At 42.4% G+C, this 23,867-nt stretch overlaps 1 protein-coding gene across 1 annotated transcript in view; it reads left to right on the forward strand.

The window, feature by feature from the left end:
* Positions 1 to 23,867, forward strand: part of PTPN22 (protein tyrosine phosphatase non-receptor type 22) — a 112,163-nt gene that overhangs the window by 51,064 nt on the left and 37,232 nt on the right. The window contains exons 2-9 of the mRNA XM_083171056.1: positions 2,777 to 2,885; positions 10,509 to 10,585; positions 12,161 to 12,256; positions 14,968 to 15,006; positions 15,105 to 15,176; positions 15,266 to 15,325; positions 19,428 to 19,570; positions 22,925 to 22,991. Coding sequence (XP_083027182.1) covers positions 2,777 to 2,885; positions 10,509 to 10,585; positions 12,161 to 12,256; positions 14,968 to 15,006; positions 15,105 to 15,176; positions 15,266 to 15,325; positions 19,428 to 19,570; positions 22,925 to 22,991 — 663 coding nt within the window. The remainder of the gene's footprint in view (positions 1 to 2,776; positions 2,886 to 10,508; positions 10,586 to 12,160; positions 12,257 to 14,967; positions 15,007 to 15,104; positions 15,177 to 15,265; positions 15,326 to 19,427; positions 19,571 to 22,924; positions 22,992 to 23,867) is intronic.

Raw genomic sequence — 23,867 nt, forward strand, 5'->3', positions numbered from 1 at the left:
TGACTTTAAATTGTATTATATGGCCGCACAGATGGTGCAAAACTGCGGGTGGGTTAAGCCTGAGGAGGCACCCTTTGAACTACAAAGTTTGGTAGAGGGTGTGGACCCAGACTTCTCGCCTTTACAGAGATTGTTTGTAAAGGGGCTTTGTCGAAATCTCCCTCCGCTGATTAGTCAAGCGGTTAGGGTTTGGAGATGGGCATGCAAATTAACAAAAGCTGAGGGTCTGGACCCGGACACCCCTATCATGTCCCTGCCGGGAATGAAGGAACTTAAAATACAACAGGCTGGGAAAGTATGGCAGGGGTATGGTATCTCGAATCTTGGTCAATGGTGCCAAGATGGGAGGGTGAAATCCTTTTCTCAGTTGCAAATAGAATTTAGTTTGCCCAAAGAAGTATTTTTTAGATATCTCCAAGTGAGAAGTGCCTTGACCCTAGGGGACAGGGTAGAAAGGTGGAAGGTGGTGGAGGCCCCATGTAAAATTTTTATAAAACAACTTGAAAAAAGGAAGCGTATGTCTAAAATGTATCAATATCTTCATTCTTTCTCTCAAACTGAGGAGATGGGGGCCTTGAGGGCCAAATGGAACAAAGACATCCCACAGTTGGATGAGAACGGGTGGAGATCGGCTTTGGCAAGTCCTCGTCAATCGACTAATTTAATGCGTACACAACAGGTCCAATTCAATATCCTTCATAGGATATATATCACCCCGGTTAAACTGAAAAAATTCTCAGGGTCAGCATCCGATGGATGCCCTAGATGTGGAGAAGGGCCGGCTACATTTGATCATTTACTCTGGAGCTGTAGGGAGATTAGCAGATTTTGGGGGGAGGTAAGGGAAACACTAGCCCAGATAGGGGTCCCGAGAGCAGCTTTAACTAAAATGAACTTGCTGTTAGGAATTTGGAAGGAAGCCGTATTAAACGGGGAGTCGCGGCAGTTGGCTAGTTGCATTGCGGCCATTGCCAAGGTGCTAATAGCCCGTAGGTGGATGTCCCCCTTGGCTCCGAAGTTTGAAGAATGGGTCAATGTGGTTAACCAGACCAGTGAACATGAAAAATATGTATTCGCCTCCAGAGGATCCTATGTCAAGTATCAGAGAATATGGGGCCCCTGGAATAACTCAGGTTACTTTAAGGTCTCTAACTCCGTGGGGGCAAATTGATAAGCATGGGGATAACTAGGGAGGGGATTTTTTTTTTTTTTTTTTTTTTTTTTTTTTTTTTTTTTTCTAAATGGGAGTACAAGCGACACGGTAGATAGAAGAATGGTCAATTTAGGGTAAGCTATTCTGTAGATAGGGGGTAATTAGGGCTGAGGACACTTATGTTGGCACGGTGTAGTGCCATCGATAAGATGGCAGGGGTATATGTAGGGGTATAAGAGGAATTAAGGTAGATTAGTATGAAAATTTTGGGTTGGGGTGCTCCTATTTTGGAGCCTTACAGACGGGGGGGGGGGGGGAGATGGGCACGAGGTAAGAGTAGCACATTAGTCCATACTAGAGAGAGTGGAAATAAGTTTGTTAGATGACATTTAATATTTTAATTAATAAGATGCAAAATAATCTGCATACCTTCAAACATGACTCTCTCCAGGAGGGACATAATTCTCTATTCCTCGACTTTCTTCTTAATTTCTGATGACCATTACCTGTGTTAAAATACCTTTCATACCAATTAACCACTTTAGAACAGGTGAAGGCAATCATAAATTAAGAAAAAAGGCCAGGAACAGAGCATTCTGTCCCTCCAGGAGAGGGTCATTTTGGCAGGTATGAATCTGCAAGTATGAAAATTACTTTGCCACTTAACCTGTGATTGTGGATGATCTGCTTGGCTGACATGTATGGCTGAATGAATGATAACTGGCATATGGTTGGTGTAAATAGCAAATAAATATATTGTTCTAGAGCAGGGGTCCTCAAACTATTTTGCTCTGGGACTCCAGCAAGTTACTGCAGAAGGTCATCAAGTCACATGTGTAGTCAGCAGACAGCAGCTGCTGCATGGCAGCATTGTGGGGGCACAAAATGATGGAAGGAGTCTAACATAACAGACCATTCAACAGATTGTTCAGACTCCTTGAATCACTGACTGAGATTAGAAATGTCAGCAGCCTTATGGTCAGCAACATGGAGTTGCGACCCCATGCTGAGAAGGTCGGGACCCACTTTGGGGTCAGTACCCACAGTTTGAGAACCTCTGCTCTAGAGCACAGGTTTTCAAAGTTAGTCCTCAGGATCCCACACAGTGCATGTTTGGCAGGTCTCTCAGGATCAAGCCAAATCATTATCTCCACCTGTGGATATTTTAAAATGTGGCAGTCAGTAATGAGTGCACCTGTCAGGTGACCTGGAAAAATGACCTGTGTGAGGTCCTGAGGACTGAGTTTGAGAACCACTGTTCTAAACAATGATATAGTTTCCTTAATTCCAAAGATGTATAATATAATGTGACCCTATTATTATTATTATTATTATTATTATTATTATTATTATTATTATTATTTTATTTACTTTTAACTATAAGATTAAACTACTAAAGGGTTTATATCCTACACCTTGTAGAGAGATAAGGCAGAGAGAGATAAATCACCAGTCAATCAGCTCTTGATTGCCATGTTACAGGATGTGTATGAAACATGACAGGAGCTGGTTGGTAATTTATCTCTTTCCACTTTATTTCTCTCCAAGTCTTCATAAATAGACCCTTTTAATCTTTAACGATGTAACAATGTAATGAGTAACCATATTTCTACCTTACAACAGAATTTGAAAAGACAATCTGCAAAGTATAAGACAGATAGAAACTATACCACAAAGGCAGCAGAGCAGACTGAGAACATCAAGAAGAACCGTTATAAAGACATCCTTCCATGTAAGTGAGACACTTATGTACTTCAGTTGCTAGACAATCTCATTTTCAGGTTTTTATTGTATTTATTTATTTACCTACATTAAGGGGGTTTTAGCAGAGTTGCAGCATACATGGGACTGTTTTAAAAAATATATATACAGGTTGAGTATCCCGTATCCAAAATGCTCGGGACCAGGAGAATTTTGGATAACGGATTATTCCGTATTTCAGAATATTTTAATATTTCAATAATGTATTTTGAAGTATCTTGCATTTATGTTGTATAAACACATCAAACACATGAAATGCACACAAATATATTTTATTTGTTCAAAAAACAAGGTTTCAAGAACATGAAAAAAGTTTGTGTACTATCTCAGATATTGAATTTGAATGCAAAGCAATCATGTTCTTGTACATATATAGTGCCAGTTACATATCATGTCCTCAGTAGTGCTGTTACAAATGTCCCCTGTGAGTTTTTAACAAAAAAAATTTTTTTTTTTCACTTTCTGGAATGTATGGTTTTCGGAATAATTCGGATAAGGGATATTCGGATACGGGATACTCAACCTGTATATATTTAGCTTGCATGTTTTTTGATGGTGTACTCTTTTGTGTTTGGATGCTGAGTTTGCCAGAAATTTGCCTGATGAACCTAAAGCATGTACTGAGAGCCGTTGCTAAAAACACAAGGGAAAAAATGACTGAAGTCCCACTCTCTTTAAAGAACCAGCACTGGGCTCTTGGTCCGGTCCTGGTTCCAAAAATATTAGAGAAAGAGACCAGGCTCTACTAGTCAGTATCATCATGCCACTGACAGGGGACACATTTATAATGGTCCCTGTGGCCGTAGCCCAACTAATCAGCTCAGTACAGGGTCCATGGGGAATGGTGACCCCCAATAACGGCCCACCCCCTCCAGGTCACCCAAGGTCCAGGACTGTAGCCCAGTGCTATGCCCGACACCCCGGGTAGTGGGTGCCAAGTTCATAGCAATACTTCGAAAAAGAAATAATTAATATTGTGTTTTACCTGTGGAACTACAGGTCCCAGCAAGCCTACCCCACAAGCTGGTACTTGGAGAACCACAAGTACCAGCATCTGAGGCATTAAATGGCCCGCTGGTATCTGTAGTTCCATCTGTAAAATAAATTAAAGTAAACACAACATGCAAACCGTGAAATTAGAATTTTATTAAACACCTATGCACCTTTGTGGTTTGTGGTAAACCACATTTTCCCACACACTCACTTCTATGGGGATTTTTCCCCATAGAAGAGTATGAGCTATATTTAAATGACAGCTCAGCGGAGTTCAGACAATCAGAAAGCACTACTACATGGTGCGCCATGATTGGCCGATGGCTCTCCGAGTGACAAATGTCACATAGAGGCCCTTCGTTCGGGGAAAGATAATCTATACTGTATGTACACATATTCAGTTTTCTTGATTTGGGTAATCCAATTTGTTATTTTTTTAAACCCCTGGATGCCTATATGGACCAAAGAAGACCAATCTACAGTGGATTAGGGTAGTATGGAACACAGGAACTCTTTGTATTCTAATGGATTAGGGGACAAAATGGATTATGGGGATGTAGGTAAATGTGTATGTATGCGAGTGTATAGGTATGTATGTGAGTGTCCATGGGTGTTTAATAAATCTTCTATGTTCACGGTATTCATGTCTTGTGTTTATTATAAGATTTATTTTACAGGTAGAACTACAGGTTTAGTGTACAGCTTAAATGCCCCACATTTTGGTACTTGTGGTTCTTCAAGGACCAGCATGTGGTGTAGGCTTGCTGGGGGAGATTCTCTAAATCAGAAATGCGGTAAAAACCCCGTTATCGGGGTTTTTACCGCATTTCTGTATGCTCTCTGGCGCTGCCACTGCGGAGGGAATCGCCAGCAAAAGATTGCTGGCGATTCCCTGCAGAAGCCTATGGGCTTCTTACCACAGCACTGTGTGAGGGATCCGTCCCTGCGGCAGGCTCCGGCGTTCTGCGCATGCGCAGATGGACTCCCGGGTCACAGACCCGGAAGTCCAGCACCAGCACCGCATCGCAAGGGACAGCTCTTATCGCAAGAGCTGTCCCTTGCATTAATAACCGCATATGTTACAGCATATGCCGTTACTAATAATGCGATGCCCGGCGATAATGGCCAGCAGATGTTACAACTTCCCGCCGCTGTGAGCTGCAGTTCCACAGGTAAAACACAATATTGGATGGAGGTGTATGTGTGTGTGGGGTGGGTGTGAACACAGAGCCAAGCGCTGGCAGAATGGGCCACCGTTTGTGGCAGAAGGGGTCATGGCTGCAAGTACGCGCCAGGTGCCCCTGAAACGTTGACCTATTTGGTCGCCTTATTGGATTGTTGTGAGTGCCAGAAGCACGTTTCTCTAACACACATGGGCATCAATGAAGGGATACCGTTTGATAAAGGTGTACTAACACCAAAAACAGCCCATCAGGGTTTTGGAAATGGAGTTTTCCCATGCTGTCTTAAGCCTGCCTGTCTTGATAAGCCTGCTGACATGATAAGTAACCTGTATTTACATTGAATCTAAGTGTTACTACCTTGAGCATTACATTTTAATTGCATTTATTATGGGAGTGCTGGTCTACTCTGTATACTGAAGGCTGCAATACCTCTAGATGTTTAGAGTATATATATATATATATATATACAGTATATACATACATATACACACACACATACAGTATATCTGGAAATCAGCAGCACTCAGAGACTGGAGTGGTGTGAAAAGAGTATATTTACATAATGTGCAAGATGCGTACTAATGTACCAACATTTCGGGGTTCACTGACCCCTTTATCAAGGGGCATTAATCCATATAGTGCACTATAGGCACACTTTATACAACTTGAAACGTCGGATTTATATAACATTTTTTACAAAGTACGTTGGAGTGCCAATGTGTATATATATATATATACAAAATGTAGATCCAGACTGCGCACAGCCACAAGCTTCAGAAAATAGGAGTGCGTCCTTGGGTCAGGATGTAGTGCAGCTCTCTCCAAATAAAGCCAGACCTTAGCTTTAATTGTCCCAATCACATGTAGAAAGAAATTGGAGAAAAAGCGCAGATATGAGCAAAGTGTAAAACAAATTTTACTAAAAGTGCAGGCTCACATACATCATAGATAACAGCAAACAGCTTGCCACAGTGATATCCAACATGGTGCAACAACGACTTGAATAGCCGGGACCAGCCTTTTCGCCGCCGCCAGGGCCTCCGTGGTTGGTGCACCGTGTTGGATATCACTGTGGCAAGCTGTTTGCTGTTATCTATGATGTATGTGAGCCTGCACTTTTAGTAAAATTTGTTTTACACTTTGCTCATATCTGCGCTTTTTCTTCAATTTCTTTTTACATATATATATATATATATATATATATATATATATATATATTATTATATATATACTATATATATATATATATCCAATATCCAATAGTCTGAAAAATGATTATCCTGCAGCAAGGAGCACTCACCAATCAATTATTGGTCAAAGTCTTTTTTTTCTTTTAAATAACAATTTATTTAATATTTCTTCAAAAATAAACACAGAGTGGAAATTTCAAATTTGTGGGTCATAAATACATCATCATATTAAATATTATAATACATCAAATAAATAAATATTAGGATTCAACTTATCGAGGGTTACAATTCATATTCATTGCTTTACAATATACTCGTTTATATGCTCTTTAATATTTCTCCCACCCTCTCCTCTTTCCTACCATCCTTAATAATCTCCTCTCCCCTACCACAGGGTTTCTCATCTCCCCTACCTCAGGGTCAAAGTCCTTTGTTTCTCCTCTCCACTACCTCAGGGTCAAAGTCCTTTTTAATCCATAATAAAGGCAGTCAACGTTTCGACCCTCTCGGGGTCTTTATCAAGACAACAGCAAAAGCAGCGTCAGTACATCAGGCAGGCTAAAGGCATGCCTTTAGCCTGCCTGATGTACTGACGCTGCTTTTGCTGTTGTCTTGACAAAGACCCCAAGAGGGTCGAAGCGTTGACTGCCTTTACTATGGATTAAAAAGGACTTTGACCACTAATTGATTGGTGAGTGCTCCTTGCTGCAAGATAATAATTTTGCTGACTATTGGATATTGGTTGGTAGTTTTGGAGACGGGACTATTTTATGGATGCACCACAAAACTGCCCCTGCTTCTAAAAAGAGGTGATGCTGCCCATAGCAACTAATCAAATTCTGTCTACCCTGTTCTTTGATGCTATAGAGAAATTATAGAAAGTATGGGAAACATCACCTCTTTTCATTTTTATAAGCGTTAGTAAATTTACTCCATACTGTATCCCACGCACATACATTCCCAATCCCCACCTCACTCACCAAGCAGCATCTGTAGACAGGAGGCCATGAATAGCCAGACTTTCTGGAGGGGCAGAGCCTTCCTTTAGACTCATGTCTTTTTGGCCCCACCCCCTCCCTATTGACACATGAATAGTGGTATTAACAAAGTGGTGACCAATTAAAAAAAAAGAAAGGAAGAAAAATAAGAAAATGTCTGTTGAATAGGGGGAAGGGGGTCTGGGTACACAGAACCCCCCTTTTTTCCCTGCATGCGCCACTGAATGAGGTCTCACAACAACACCAGAAACAATGTTATTGCAGTCATCCACAAAATACAATTTGCATCAGTCAACGGATCTGAGTGAGACTTGCAATTCGTTTGTGTCTGCATACACTGATACTGTGTATATGCCTGGTATATGCTACGCGACATAGGAAGCGGTGTCAACCTGGATTAGTGCCAATGCCGGCAGGAGGGAGCGACGGCAGGTGAAATGGCAGGGGAGCGGAGGGCAGCATGACCCTCGTTAACATGCAGATGATGGAGGCCAACGTTAACGACCCACAAGAGTGCACATGTATGTCGATATTTATCATACACACTAAGTGGTATTTTAAACAATTTCACTAAGAAGGGGGAAATTAGAAGTGGAAATACAGTAGACCTAATGGGGCCCTAAGCAAGATACCGGTTTAAGGCTCTACTCAAACAATCCATAGCACTATATTTTTGCAGATGATTGCAGCCAGAATTGCTAAAGTACCTTGGCGTGTGCACAATCAAACGATAAATGCCCAGCTACGGGTACACCAGCGTTTCATATAAATCTGAATTAGGCTCTAGGTCTTTTGGCAGTAGGCCTAAAACCTGTGCCACATTTAAAGTAACTGCCCACATACAGTGCATACCTCCCAACATACATTGAAACCGGTCCGGGAAGGGTGTGCGGCGCAGACACGCTGTGTGGCGTGGCCTATCAGAAAGGGGGTGTGGCCTATACTTATATATATATATATATATGTCCCAAAATACTGGGACGTTCCCGCGATAAGCAGGACAGTTGGCAGGTATGCAGTGAATGAAATTATTTTGTGTGTCCAAATATTTAAAGAACATCATGTGATGTAATGACGTAACACAGTAGTCACGCAATGCTCCTCTGGGACCTTGTTGGATATCTTTATGTGGCCTTGTGGAAAATATGCCTGGAAATGGGCGATATTGTTTAAAATATTGCTTATTGTGTAAGGGGCTTAAAAGTCATATAGTATTTTTACTATTGCCGTGAAACTCCTTGACCAGGGGTGGGGCCTTAAATCAGGTACACATGTCTAAACAAATATATTGATATGCTACCTCTGGGGATTCCCAGTTTTGTGATAATGGGCCAGACGCACTAAGCTGCAAAGGTGATAAAATGAAGAGTGATAAACAGCCAGCCAATCAGCGCCTACTTGCCATGTCACAGACTGTGTTCGATAAGCGTCAGGTAGGAGCTGATTGGTTGGTGGTTTACCAATCTCCATTTTATCACTTTTGGAGCTTAGTGCATCTGGCCCAATAAATCTCTCCTGCATTGTTCACTTCCCTTTGCCAATTCTAGACTCATGCTCAGAGGATTATGTTAAAGTCAGACACATTTTCAAATTGCAATTTATTAACAATTAAGAGATTAATTGTGTATATCCCCATGCCTCCCAGAAAGCCCCAGTGTGTATGTCCTTATGCCCCCCAAAGGACCATGTGTGTTTATCGGTCCCCATTCTCCCCAGACCCCAGTGTATATGTTAGCACCAACCTCTCCCACCAATGCTCAAGTGCGCTAGTGTGCACCAGCCAAACTCTTATCTACTGCGTTTCCCCGATAATAAGACACTGTCTTATTTTTTTTCAACCCACAAAAAACACCATAGGCCTTATTTTCAGGGGAGGTCTTATTTTAATACATGCCCCTGTCCTCCTTTTAAACATGCCCCCAGTGCTCCTTGTAAACATGCGAGGGAGGGAACGTACCATAGCCTCCTTTACACACCTCTCCTCCTCTCTTCTCATCAATGCCAGCGCTCCGTGCTCTGCTGCAGCCGCTCTGCTGCAGCCGCGTGATGTGGGCGGCGACGTCACGCGGCGACCGCAATGCATCCCTGGGACCGGGAGCAAAGCGGCATCTGTAGAAGCCGGAGGTCTCTAAATACCTCAGTGGTGATTGAAGATCACCTGGAGGTTAGCGGGGTCTAGTATTTATTGTTTGCAATCCACAGGATTGAAATTTGAATTGGCCTTATTTTCGGGGGAGGTCTTATTTTGGACACATGTCCAAAATCTGGGGGATGTCTTATTTTCGGGGGATGTCTTATTATCGGGGAAACATGGTAGTGAATCAAATCGTTAAGGCCGGCTATGAAAATTGGTTCTTTTAAAATAGACTGGCTAATATGACCACTGGTGGGGATTACCAGTGACAACATGTCACTGATATCACTGGCTCCTTTATGTACAAAGCAAAGCAAAACTGAAATCTCCTACTTCCTTTTTTATAAAATGTTAAGAAACTTCTGATTTTTTTAAATTGTTAAAGTTAACCCCAGGAATCTCTTGATAAGTACCATATATTTTACAATGACAATGCAGAGTGGCACAACTAGATTATTATGGACCCCATATCAGAATCTTGAAAGGCCCCCCACCACAACCAGTGAGTGAATGGAGTGAGAGACAAAGAGGGTTTTAGGGAAAAATAGAAATAAAAATAAAAAGAGGGAGTGGGAGAGAAGGTGGACAGGGAGAGTAAAGGGCTTCATAGGAAAAGAGGGAATGGGAGAAAGAGAGAAGAGGCAGTGTGTTAGAGAAAGAGGTGGAGGAGCAAGAGAGAAGGGTGCGAGTGGTAGTGTCAAGGAGGGAGAGATAAAGAGGTGAGCAAGAGAAAGTGTCAAGGAGAGAAAGGGCTAGAGACAGGGAGAGAGAGAGAGGGTGTCCAGGAGAGAAAGGGGGAGACAATGAGAGACAGTGTCAGGGAGAGAACGAGAGAGAGGGTGTAATGGAGAGAGAGACCAGCCCCAGGTATAGAGGAGGGATAGAAAGAGAGAGAGAGGAAGAGACCTTCAGAAAAAGAGGGTGAGGGGGTGTCAGAGAGAGAGACAGAGACCATGTCAGGGGGAGGGAGAGGAAGAGAGGTAGGGAGAGAGAGACAGTGTCAAGGAGATATGATTGCTCAGGAGAGTGAATATTTGATACTGCTTTAAAAATAAAACTGTTCTCTACACATCTGCATGTATCCTTGTATTACAGTTGATCACAGTCGAGTGGAACTCACACTGATCACCTCAGATGAAGATACAGATTTTATCAATGCTAATTTTATTAGGGTATGTATTCAAATATCCTTTTAAATGTTTTAAATGCAAAACTATATATATATATATATATATATATATATATATATATATATATATATATATATATATATATATATAATATCACCTAATACAGTATATAGCTCCAGTTACTGTACTAACAATTCCAAGGTACTATCTGAAGACAGGTTAATACAAAATTGTGGATTTTTTTAAAGGGATGTATTTATCACCACTAAGGGGGATATTCAATCTCCCGACGCCATTCCCGACAGGGAAAATGGTGGCTGGCCCTATTCAATGCTGTCTTCCCTGACAGAATTGAACAGGGATCTCGGCAGAACGTGCCCGACTTCTCAAGCAGTCGAGCACGTTCTGCCGAGAACGCCCAGGAATTAACAAGCTCCCGTCCGCAGCTCGACTATTTCCAGCTGCTTCTCACAGCACCGCCCCCTTCTCGTGCTCGGCAGGTGGGACATTGAATCCAGCCTGCAAAATCCCTGTCGAGCCAGCCGACAACAGGACAGGGTAACGGCTGTCAGGCCATCTCGACAGTCGTGACCCTACATTGAATACCCCTCTAACTCTTTTACACATGCGGAAATGCTATTTTCCAAATGTTTTAAGTAATGACATATTCATTATTAGGGCCAAGATAGGCCACCTAACATTCAATGAACTTGCGAGAATCTTCACCATATTCAGTGATTCCTGGAGACACTTACTATCCTACAGGAAGGAGGTCTGGGGTTGTGAAGAGCGGCAGTGGGGACAGCTGCATAAGGTGTGTCTGCCTATAATGCATGAGGTCTTAACTTTGAATACCCCTAGTGTGATTGCATAATGCAGGAGATATTTCTGATATATTGTGCAATAAACTCTTCTTAAGTAGGCAATTTATTTAAATGATGTGGAAATTGACATTGCTGCATGATTTTAAGGAGAAAAAAACCCAGAAAAAATATAAGTCCATTAGACATTTCTGATGATCCCTCACTACCATGTATACTCTACTTACCTTCTCTCCCGGAATTTCTGAGAGACTTGAGAATGTATCATATTTAGCCCTAAATGTACCAAGTTTGGCCCCAATGGTTAACACCATCTAATAATGGTGTTATCCATATTGTCCCTATAGGAAGAGGCTTATTGAAGAGGAATCTTCTACCCCATTCTAGCACAGGATGGCTGCCTATATGCAACGAGGATGCTGGGTCAAATTCCAGCAAAGGAGTAATAGCAAAAGCTACCTATACACTGCATTCTCTTTCTCAATACAGGCTCTTACTGGAGCCTAATTAGTAACACTATTGCTGTTATTATATGAAGGGAGCTTTTAAAAGTACCAAGTAAAAAAAAAATATTCAATTACTTACTGGAGCCTTAGTCCTGGCAGGGAAGCGGTTTAATTTTACAATTAGGCAAAGAAAATAAGATACAGCAACAAGTAGTGATATAAGGTAAAACCGCAATGTTTGCTAAATGGACTTATAACCACTTGATTACCCATGATGCTCCTGTGCAATTTATATGATGATAATGTTTAGTCTTATCTGACAAACTAATTTATATATGTATATCTTACAGGGTGTTTACTATCCTAAAGCATATATTGCCACACAAGGCCCACTGAAAAGCACTGTTCTAGACTTCTGGAGAATGATCTGGGAATACAATATTGGGGTAAGATAACTGTAAACCAGTGGTTAAGTATTCTGCTGTAGACTAGGCAGCCAATAATGGTTATAAGAAGCTAACCATTTATGTAAGTGTAGAGTATTGTTTTAGCACAAACAGATATCTAGTGACTAATATGTTGTAATAATATGTAACCCTGTACTTTGGGGCTATTATCAGTAGATTTGTAGGTACTTGTGTATTTTGGCGGCGCCCCCGATGTCCATCGTACGATGAACGTATCACATCGCATCGCATGCCATGTACCCGATGGCATGCGATGCGACGCGATTTTGACCCCCTATACGATAAAAAATCGTATAAGCACCCTAAAGAGTGCTTTTGAGCACCCTAATGGGTGCTTACAATGTTAAATGCACCCCCACGCCACCCCCCCACTATAAACGTGGTACGCGTCCTACGACCTTTTCATACCCCCACTATCCACGTCGGCGTGGAGTAGAGAATAAAATAGTGTGGCGAGTGCAGCGAGCCACCGAGCCCGAAGCGTGGCGAGCGCAGTGAGCCCCGCGAGGGGACGCGGATACCTTCACAGGTAAACGCGTCCCTTCGCGGGCTTCACAGGTATCCGCGTCCCCTCGTGGGGCTCGCTGCGCTCGCCACTCTTCGGGCTCGGTGGCTCGCTGCACTCGCCACACTATTCTATTCTCAACTCCACGCCGACGTGGATAGTGGGGGTATGAAAAGGTCGTAGGACGCGTACCGCCGCCCCTCGCGGGCTCGCTGCGCTCGCCACGCTTCGGGTTCACGTTTATAGTGGGGGGGTGGCGTGGGGGTGCATTTAACATTGTAAGCACCCATTAGGGTGCTTATACAATGTTTAATCGCATCGCATCGTATGACATTGTATGCCATGTACAATGGCATACAATTTCAAAATTGTATGCCATCGTGCACTATCGTACGATATCGCGTTGCATCACATACCATCGTATGCGTTATGGTATGCGATGCGATGGGCGCCGCCAAAATACACAAGTACCGATTTGTATTAATCCATCTGTATAATAAACCAAATACCTCCCAGGGTAAACCTATCTATTAATCACATACAAAGAGAGAACCTATGTTTCTTTCAAAGGCAGTATATAGCAAAATTAATTATCACCAACAAATGTGACAGAAATCTATGCAGCATATTGTAAAGCCCGCAAGCCCAGACATATACAGAATACATCCCAACAGACCAGCATATAATACAATTGTCAATGTACAACGTCAATATAATACACACCAACTAAATAGCATATTATACCCGAATTATCAAGTAACTAATGTATCCCCACAATTTTCTGGTGTACTGTATCATACATCCCAAGCTACCACAAATATTTTATATCATCAGGGTTCGAGAGAGGTCCCCTTCCAAATATCTAGCACAGGGTGATTGAGGCTTCCATAAGGCCCAGGTATTAAGGAAGGGCAAGTCCGGACAGTGTAATGGTTAGCATTACTGCCTCACAGTGCTGAGGTCATGGGTTTGATTCCCACCATGGCTCTAACTGTGCGGAGTTTGTATATTCTCCCCGTACTTGCGTGGGTTTCCTCCGGGTACTCTGGTTTCCTCCCACAATTCAAAAATATACAGGTAGGCTAATTGTCTGCCAACAAAATTAACCCCAGAATGTCTGTGTGCATGTATATGTGTGGTAGGGAATATAGATTGTAAGCTCCTCTGGGGCAAGGACTGATGTGAATGTTCATATATTCTCCGTAAAGCGCTGCGGAATATGTGTGCGCTATATAAGAAACTGTTAATAAATAAATAAAGTCCAAAGCTTGGAGGCATAGCTCTACCATTTGTTCCCCTTAGCAGCTGCCCCAAGCCCCCTACCCAGCCCCTTCACCAAGCCAAGTCCTAATGATTAGTAGACACCTCTTCCCTCCCGCTGTCTCTGATCTAGCTTAATAGAGTATATATCACAATGAACAAGGATAAAATACTCCCTGTAATTTACTGCACATCTCAGTGTGTGCACTACAGCTACTGCAGCAGGCGCTGACATCATGTGAAAGCACTATGGCTACTTCTCCATCAGTGAGCCGTTATTGGCACTATGAAAGCGAGGCAAATATAGCATGATAAGTACACAATAAAAGCACAGGTTGCAACATCCCCACATGCACCCTGCATATAGTTCTTCTCAGTCATTACCGCTGCCAAAAGGATACCTCTCTTAGCATATCCTTAAAGCTGAGCATACACTCTAGAGTTATCTGACAGATCATCTGGCTGGTTGGAATGCAAATCTGGTAATGGATGAATCACCATTTTCTCCCAGACACTGGATAATTAAACCAATGCTGAACAACAGTTTTTGTGAATTGTTCAGGTTTTGGGAGCAAAAGACCAATGCTTCCGAAGTGACAGGAGTATTGCCACGTGGCATTTGGTGTTACCAGAGGCGGAACTACCATTGGTGCAGCAGGTGCATTGTACCAGGGCCCCTGATGACTAAGGGGCCCACTGCTGCCCAAACCAGCAATGAGTTATTGTGAACTTAGGGTGGGATGGAGCAGGGCTTCCTAAAATATATTTTTGCATCTGGGCCCTCAACTCACTAGTTCTGTTACTGGATCGTACTGATTCAAATAACCTATATTATGTTGATTTTATCTGGTTAAGAAAAACATAGAGCTCAGGAAGGAGGAATTTATTCAGGGCTTGTGAGACATTCATTTTGCTTTGTCAACAGGTTATCGCCGTGGCCTGTATGGAGTTTGAATATGGGAAAGTGAGTATAAGTTTTCGTCACATCATTCAAAGGGAGATAAATTGTATCCAAGCCAAGTATTTGCAGAACACTGTTTGCAATGTCTGTAATTGTTCTAGAAAAAGTGTGAGCGCTACTGGGTGGAGGAAGGCTGTGATGTATTACAGTGTGGTCCATTCTCCATTAGATGTGTAAGTATTATGATGGATATAGTAAGAATAATCAGCATGAGAATCATTTGTCCATCCATATAACTGTGATCATATTTATTTCTATTTAGAAAAAAGAAGAGAAGAAGAAAGATTATGTCATCAGGACCTTGATAGCAACTTATGGGAGTGTAAGATTATTTCCCCCTATATCTGGCTGAGAATGTGTTGTTAAAATATGATATAGGGCACTATTCGATGAGGTGCGCAAGTTTTTTTTTTCCAAACAAAACAGGCTGACAATGCGATTTTTGATCGATGATAATTATCGGGGTATACAATTCTAGCCCTTTTTTCATGAGAAAAATGGCCTGTTAGCAATAATACCATGTGCTATCATGGCTCTGACGGCTGCTTATCTCGGACTATGGGCCTTATTCTAGTTCACTCTTTCTGACAAATTCCTTCTTAGATGGACAAAACCATGTGCAATGCAGGGGGGCAGATGTAACATGTGCAGAGAGAATCAGATTTGGGTGAGTTATTTTGTTTCTGTGCAGGGTAAATACTGACTGCTCTATTTTTACACTGCAATATAGATCTAACTTTGAAATAAAACCCCACCCAAATCTAATTCTCACTGCACAAGTTACATCTGCCCCACCTGCAGTGGACATGGTTTTGTCCATCTAAGAAGGATTTCGTCAGAAAGAGTGAACTAGAATAAGGCCTTATGATTCAAGTGCCTTATCTCCAATAAGATCCAGTTATCTCAGGGCTAACAGGACAGCCCTGGACACAAGACCACATTAAGCCTTTGTGTGGTCTTGAGCACTTAAGACAGGGTGGCCCTCCACACCTTGTAAGCACCAACCCCACTTGTCATCCTGTCTGCCGACACTATAGGACTGCATAGGGGTTATTTTTATAATAGATTGTGTATACTAAATTTTATATTTGTATATTAGTTTTACATTAATGGTTTAATAATGCCAGAGTAATGTTCAGCACAAGAGAGACCGCTATCTCATAATGGTTTCTTGCAATGGTATATAGATTTCTTTCTTCTGCTGCATTAGAAGGAGAGGCAGTGATGTCAGTGTGCGGCAGTGGAGGGTTTCCCCTAACAGGGGAACCCCGGGGTACAGTTTCCCCTGCATTCACCCTCTGTCCCGGTGAATCAATTACTAAAACCTCTAACACATGTAATAGAGACTTGTAACTGTTTCATCACTATGCTATATTTTATTACACAGCAATGTTTTTATTGGATGTGATATGATGCTTTAATAAAAAAGTTTAATAAAAAAAGTAATAAAAATAAAGACAGAAGATACTTTACACACACACACCCTTTTAAAAGTACAGTCATATGGGGCGTGCCACAACTATCCTGTTCTTACTTGATATACTGTGCTATCATGGCAGTCCAGCTAGCCAGTCACTCATAGGGCTAAATTTACTAAGATCGAATGGGTATGAATGGTCGTATTTATACCTATTCAATGTGAACGTATTTCACACATCTGTAAATTTACCAACATACACATACTTTCGATTCATATTTTTACTGTTTGTATTTTTTAGAATTTCTAAAAAAAGGAATGAATACACCATCGATAGAATATGGTCATAAAGTCGCATTCATTTCAATGGTACCGACAAATTTACTAATGATTCGTATTAGTGTATAGGAATACAAATCACTATTAAATATGAATCTCAAATAGGCTCCTCAGTGTATTAAATTTTTTTTTTTTTCAAAACAGCGTGGGGTCCCCCCCACAGCTAGAATCAGCCCAGGGCTCAAAGAACGGGTTCTGGTTTTAGAAATTCAGGGGCCAAACAACATAGGTGATCCCTGCAATTTCTAAAACCAGCACTAGGCACAAGGGCATGTCCTTTTACCCAAAATATGGGGGACAAAATTGATAGGGGTCGTAGAAATGGCAGGGACCCCATGCCTTTTTCTTGAATTATTTATTTTTTAAACTTAACAGCATTGTAGAGATCACACTGATATGTGCAATGCTGGCACACTATATGTATTTGGTGGCCTTATATTTGGTAATGATCCATTACGAATATGAACAACATTGGAAAATACGAATAAGAAAATACATCATCTTTGTAAATTTGTCGTGTTTGTCATAGAAACATAGAAACATAGAATTTGACGGCAGATAAGAACCACTTGGCCCATCTAGTCTGCCCCTTTTTTAAACATGTTACCTCAAACCATATTTGATCCTTATTTTTTTTTAAGGATATCAATATGCCTATCCCAAGCATGTTTAAATTGTACTACTGTATTTGCGTCTACCACCTCTGATGGTAGGCTATTCCACTTATCTACTACTCTTTCTGTGAAGAAATTCTTCCTCACATTTCCCCTGAATCTTCCTCCCTCTAGTTTCAGTGCATGTCCTCGTGTTCTGTTGCTCCTCTTCCTGTGAAGAATGTCTCCCACCTGTACCTTGTTAAAACCCTTGATATATTTGAAAGTTTCTATCATGCCCTCCCCTTTCCTTTCTCTGCTCTAAAGTATACATATTAAGATCTTTTAGTCTTTCCTGGTACGTTTTGTGATGTAGGCCATGCACCATTTTAGTTGCCCTTCTTTGTACAGTCTCTAATGTATTTATATCCTTCTGGAGATATGGCCTCCAGAACTGAACAATGACCTATACAGTGGCATTATTACTTCTTTCTTTCTACTGCTGATACCTCTCCCTATGCAACCAAGCATCTGACTTGCCTTCTTCATTGCTTTGTTACATTGCCTACCTGCTTTTAAGTCCCCTGAAATAGTGACACCTAGATCCCTCTCTTCTTCAGTAGTTTCCATTATAGTGCCATTTATACTATATTTAGTCTTTGGATTTCTGAGACCCAAGTGCATGATTTTGCATTTTTTGGCATTAAACTGTAGTTGCCATGCTCTTGACCATTCCTCTAATCTACCTAGATCCTCAATCATTTGTTTTACCCCTCCTGGTGTGCCTATCCTGTTGCATACCTTTGTGTCATCTGCAAAAAGGCACATTTTAACCTCATTTCCATTTGCAATATCACCAATAATATATTAAAAAGCACCGGTCCAAGTACAGATCCCTGGGGTACTCCACTTGTAACCTTTCCCTCCTTTGACTGTACTCAGTTTACTACAACTCTCTGTTTTCTGTCCTGCAACCACGCTCTTATCCATTCAACTATCTTGTATTTTGGGTCGTACTGTATATGGCCGATCCCGTTCGTATGGGTATCGGCAGTATTCAGTCGCATTAGTATACAATACCTGCCCCTGGTGTATTGGCTTTGCTTTACCATATAGGTCCAGTTAGGCTATAGCACCTGCTACTATAGAAAACTCACTACGAGTTTGCTACTAGAGTTGAAGCTTAGCTCTCTCGTCTAGTTGTCTATGGGACAAAGGGAGATATTGAATAGAAAATCTGTATACAGTGCATCCGGAAAGTATTCACAGCGCTTCACTATTTTTCAGATTTTGTTATGTTACAGCCTTGAATAAAATAAATAAAAAAAAATTTCCTCAAAATTCTACACATCATACCCGATAATGACAACTGCAAAATGTTTTGGACATTTTTTTTATAATTTATGAAGAAGAAAATAAAACTATGACAGGGGGTTGTCAGCGTCGGCGGCCAATCAAAAGGCCTCACATTCAGGCAGCCAATCAGAGGATCGATCAGTGCTAAATAGATTTTTAAAATTCTGCCGCCAACGCTGACCCCTGCCGCCAGCCAGCCCTCCTGTACAGCGCTGCGCTACACCGCCGCCAGCGCTCATAAAAAACAAATGCGATCATGCATACAATTCGATAAATATTATGCACAGCACATAATATTTTTCAACACTTCGTGCATCCGGGCAGGCCAGCGCAGTTGGTCGGGACCCATTCGACGCGCATAACATCCTTCGATTTATCACACAGATAATGCAGTCGAAATCAAAGGATTGTATGCAATATCGTACTTTCCATAAGATAAGTTTTAGTTTAACGTTACCTGTGAGTGCCTTCGTTTCTAAATACAATATATACATCTCTCTCTTTTTATTTAATTGATCTACCCCCAGACTCAGAGTTTCTGGACCTATTTTTCCAGAAAAATAGTACTGTGTACACTAAATAATAATAATGATTTTAGTAGTAATAAGTTATGTTTAGAAAAGCAGACTGAGGTAATTTTCTACATTTCTTTCTGTATGTGTGATGTACATTTTAGTCTTGCTATTAACGTATGCTGTCACATTGTTACTCTGATGCAGGAAGACAGAATAATTCACCAATTTCACTATAAGAACTGGCCAGACCATGATGTACCCTATTCCGTTCAACATATCTTGGACATGATAGGAGACATTCGTCTACTGCAAAGAGATGATTATCCACCAATATGTGTCCATTGCAGGTATATGACTGCAGTATAATTTCTTCTGTTTAAGTTTTCTCAGCATAAGGCCTTTGGAAATATTACTTTATTTGTTTGAATGACCAGATAACATGAAGTTTTCTAATACAATAAAACCTGAATAGGTGAGATTGGTACAGTTTATTAACCTCTATAAATGAGACCACCACCTTTAGAATAAGGGCTAAGGAAACCAAGTATGTACATAAGTTGGAAGGACTGAGTGTGTGGACCAGATTGCATTGTTTCTGTGGTCCTGCTGGTCTCCTTAGGGCTGAAGCTTCACCAATAACATCCACAATTGTGGGGCCGAATTAAGGACCTCATTCTGACTAATTCGTTTGCACGGAGGACCAATGTTTTGTGTCTGCGCATGCGCGTTTCTGCAGACACAGGGTGCGTGCATCCACGGCAAACTCTCGGTTCGCCGGGTACACGCAACCTACACTCCGAGTGGTGGGCGGAGAAGGGTGGGGGATGCCGGACAGCCCCATTAGCATATGGGAACGCCCAGCGTTCCATAGGCATTCCCATGAGAATGCTGGGCGTTCCTAGGCTAATGAGGCCATGACGGACATGCAGGGAGCGGGCAGCTGACATCACCGGATGTCAGCTGCCAGCCCTGTCCTTGCACAGGGCACCCGCAGTTTAGAGTGACTATATAGGTCACTCTGAACTGCATGCATGGGAGAAATCATTCGATTGCCGGCGGCCATCGAATGACTTCCCCGCCTGCGAATGGATGATTATGTAAATGATGCATTCGCAGCTGTGCGGGGGATACTGCGTGCGAGGGGGGGGCGGCCGCCACTGCAGGTGGAGGGTGGCGACTGATGGACTTGCAAGGCTACGAATTTCGCAGCCTTGCGAGTCAATCAGAATAAGCCCCTAAGTCCGGCCCCAGACCGGTGCCGCCTGTTCTTGAATGGGACATGGTGGCCCACAGGAGGTAGAACACACTGCAAGTATGGGGTGAGATGGCGTGCACACTCAGCCTACCAGTATGTGGCCAAAAAGAACCCACAGGTGCAACAATGCACAGATGACAACTAGGAATAAGTTCCTAAAGTACACAATGAGTACAACAATGCACAGTTGGAAACAAAAATGATAATAATCCTGTATACCTGCACTAGGAGAGGGAACCCCCTAGCAGGCTAAGCCTGACCCTCCTGTACAGGTAACTGCAACAATGCAGAGATGACAATATAAAAAATAGCAAAGAGAAATATGCAGGGAACCCCTGACTTATCTGAACGCAGACACACAGCTGGATCTGGCAAGTAAACTGTAGCAGGCAAACAGAGACCCAAGGACTAGGAGCAGCTGAAACCAGGAGCACAAAGACAACAGGTTGAAAATGCTATAACCAGCGCCTGTCTGAAAGGCTGGCCCGATTTATTCAAAACTGCCACCTCCTGCGGCAGAAGTGACGTCGGGTTCGCCGGGCAATGGATTCCCCCTGCTGCAGCATCTGCATCAGAAGTTCGGGGCGTTGCTTAGCAATGTCCCTGACGCTTCAGCCCAGCCATCTCCGGAAGAAGATGCCCGCTGTCCCTGAGCCTGCAGCGCCGGGAGGCGGTGGCGCAACAGATGGCGCCTAACAGTATATTTTTTTATTTAACATTTAGCCACCTCTAGAATACTCATTTTACACCAACCAAATAAACTGTTTTTTGCGGCATCAACTTGGGCTGGACCTCAAAAAATAACCAATCCAACCTGGGTAATGAGAATTATAAAAATAAACAGATAACCCAGGTCATCCGACCCAAGACCTGTATACAGCAAAGGGAGAACCTATAACTCACAACCGCAGTGTCCTGCAGTCAGTCTGAAGGTTGGAGGACAGGGTGCACATGCGCAGAGCTTCAACATTGGTCCTCCGTGCAAACAAGCGTGGGACCGAGCCAGTGGCGTAACTAGAAACATGTGGGCCCCATTGCAAAAGTTTGTAAGGGCCCCTATTTATCACCTAATGTTGAAAAATGTATACAGCACATGATACTTTGACAGGCAAAGTGGGCCCCTTTCAGCTATGGACCCTATAGGAGCTGCACCCCCTCCACCTATGGTAGTTATGCCCTTGGACCGAGCCAACTAGAATGAGACACCTATGTGCAATATGAATTTCCTGGGTTGGCATGCAGTGTAGCCGGATTGGGACCATAATCCAAATACCATGTCTGATCCAGGTTGGGGGTGGATGGAACGATTTCTGCGGCGGCGGAGGGTTTGAAGAGAGGGGGTCAGAGTGACCACTAGTGGGGTCCACCTGGCTAGTTTGGCGTTGTGAAGGAAAGCTAGCAGGTGGTGAGGGTCAGCGGTAGTGGCTGAATTTGAATAAAACCCTCTCAGCCAGAGGGCTGCCCAGTGTTTTACTTTTTTTTTTAATTCTGCCACTGCGCTGACCCCCGCTGTCCGCTAGCCCTCCTTAACAATGCTACACTACTCCTCCGCCCCTGATTGCCCTCTTTAAGCCCTCGATGTGTCATCGCAAGATGGCATGCGACATCGGGTGATGAAAGGGGACACTTTTTGCACCATAAGATGTGATCGGATGAAATGGACATCACACTACAATGTGGCATCGCATCTGATTGCATAACTTTATGGGCAGTATATACGTGAGACTTGAATAAAAAATCAGATACGCAAGTTATATCCCAAGTCCATTGGGATAACATACAATAATTTTATATAACTAGCTGGTAGTCAGAGTTGTGTAAGATGTATGTTCCAATGCACTCACAGTGATCTCTATCCAATGCTGCTGTATATGCGTGCATAAGGCTTATACAAAAATCCAGGGATAAGGCACTCACTGGACAATTTTAGTATTTGAAGGATGATATGCAGTCTTTTTAAGGAATAAAAACACCTTTAAATAATAAATATATATATAGTTAGGCCGTGGATGTCGGCACTCCACTCTCTGTATATATAGATCCTGGGTGCCTTCCTGTAAGCAATGAAACATAGATATCCTGGAGGGGGTTGGCGGCACTCTCAGCATAAAAGAAACTCAGGGAGACAAAGCTTGCCTTAATGTTTCAATTCGTGTTAAACGAATTGTCATCAGAAGTACATGAATCAAAGGTACATACCTTTTCTCTAGTGAAATATAGCAACCCCAAATGCAAGTTTTTTTTTATATTGTGGTGATGGAGATGACTTGCTGCAGGGTGACAGTAGTAAACTAGGTGACTCCTTCATGCATTATTGATGCTGCAGTGCCATCTAGTGTTAGACTTCTATTCCTACAGGTTCTCATACACGATTTAATGTGCTAATTATACTTCACAAAATATATTAACTAATTTCTCTTAATTCATTATGTTGTGTTAAATTTAGTGCTGGCTGTGGGAGAACTGGTGTAATTTGTGCAATTGATTACATATGGAGGCTTCTGAAAGATGAGGTGAGACTGGTGCCATCTATTTTTCTGTGGTTTCACTAATTTTGTGTGCGTGTAACATAGCCTAACATTCCCACAGCCTGTAATCTTATCCAATAGAAACTGTACGTGCTATTTTCCCTCCTTTATTAATGACAAATATACTTGAAAGATTCCAGACCTGGACCCCCTTTCTGCCTAGTTCTTGGGACTGCAGTTGCGGCAGCCTCTTACTAAATGCTTTGGGGATCATCTACATTTGTATATAAGTCATTTTAAAAGATTCCTCTCAGATGTAGCAGTACACACCCACGCCTCTAGGTGCCACGTTCACAATCTCTCTATATATGGTATGAGACACGCTTTTTGGGTGGAGCATGACAAACCCCCTCAATCAGACGCTGTGCAAAATTCTATTACCAACTATAATCTCCCTGAAACTGGTTTTCAAACGTAGGCAAGTATGGTACATACATACATACATACATACATACATACATACAAGTTGTAGCAAATTAAGGAATATAGTTATTATTTGAAGATCTATTTCAGTGTTAGTGCTACTAGAGACAATGGGGCAGATGTATGAACTAGCGTTAAGTGCAGAAATTTCACTTAACACTAGTTAACTGGAGGGGATTACAATTTCCCCAATGCATTACTAGCGTAACACTAGTGATAGCCCACCGAGTTACGCTCGGCGTGGCTGTCCCCTGCAGTACCCCCCAGTGATTAGCAGCCCGGGGCTAAGTATTAACAGCCACCCAGGCGTTTAATCACCCCGGCCGCTTTCGTCAGCTCAGGGCTAGCATTGTCATATCCCCAACTGCGGGGACAACGCTGGCCCTGCTGTGGCTCCGGCCCATTAGAGCCAGCCAGGGAAAGGGAGATCGCACATGT

The sequence above is a fragment of the Crinia signifera genome, chromosome 2 (assembly GCF_055691185.1).
Source record: "Crinia signifera chromosome 2, ASM5569118v1, whole genome shotgun sequence".
Classification (NCBI taxonomy): Eukaryota; Metazoa; Chordata; class Amphibia; order Anura; family Myobatrachidae; genus Crinia; species Crinia signifera.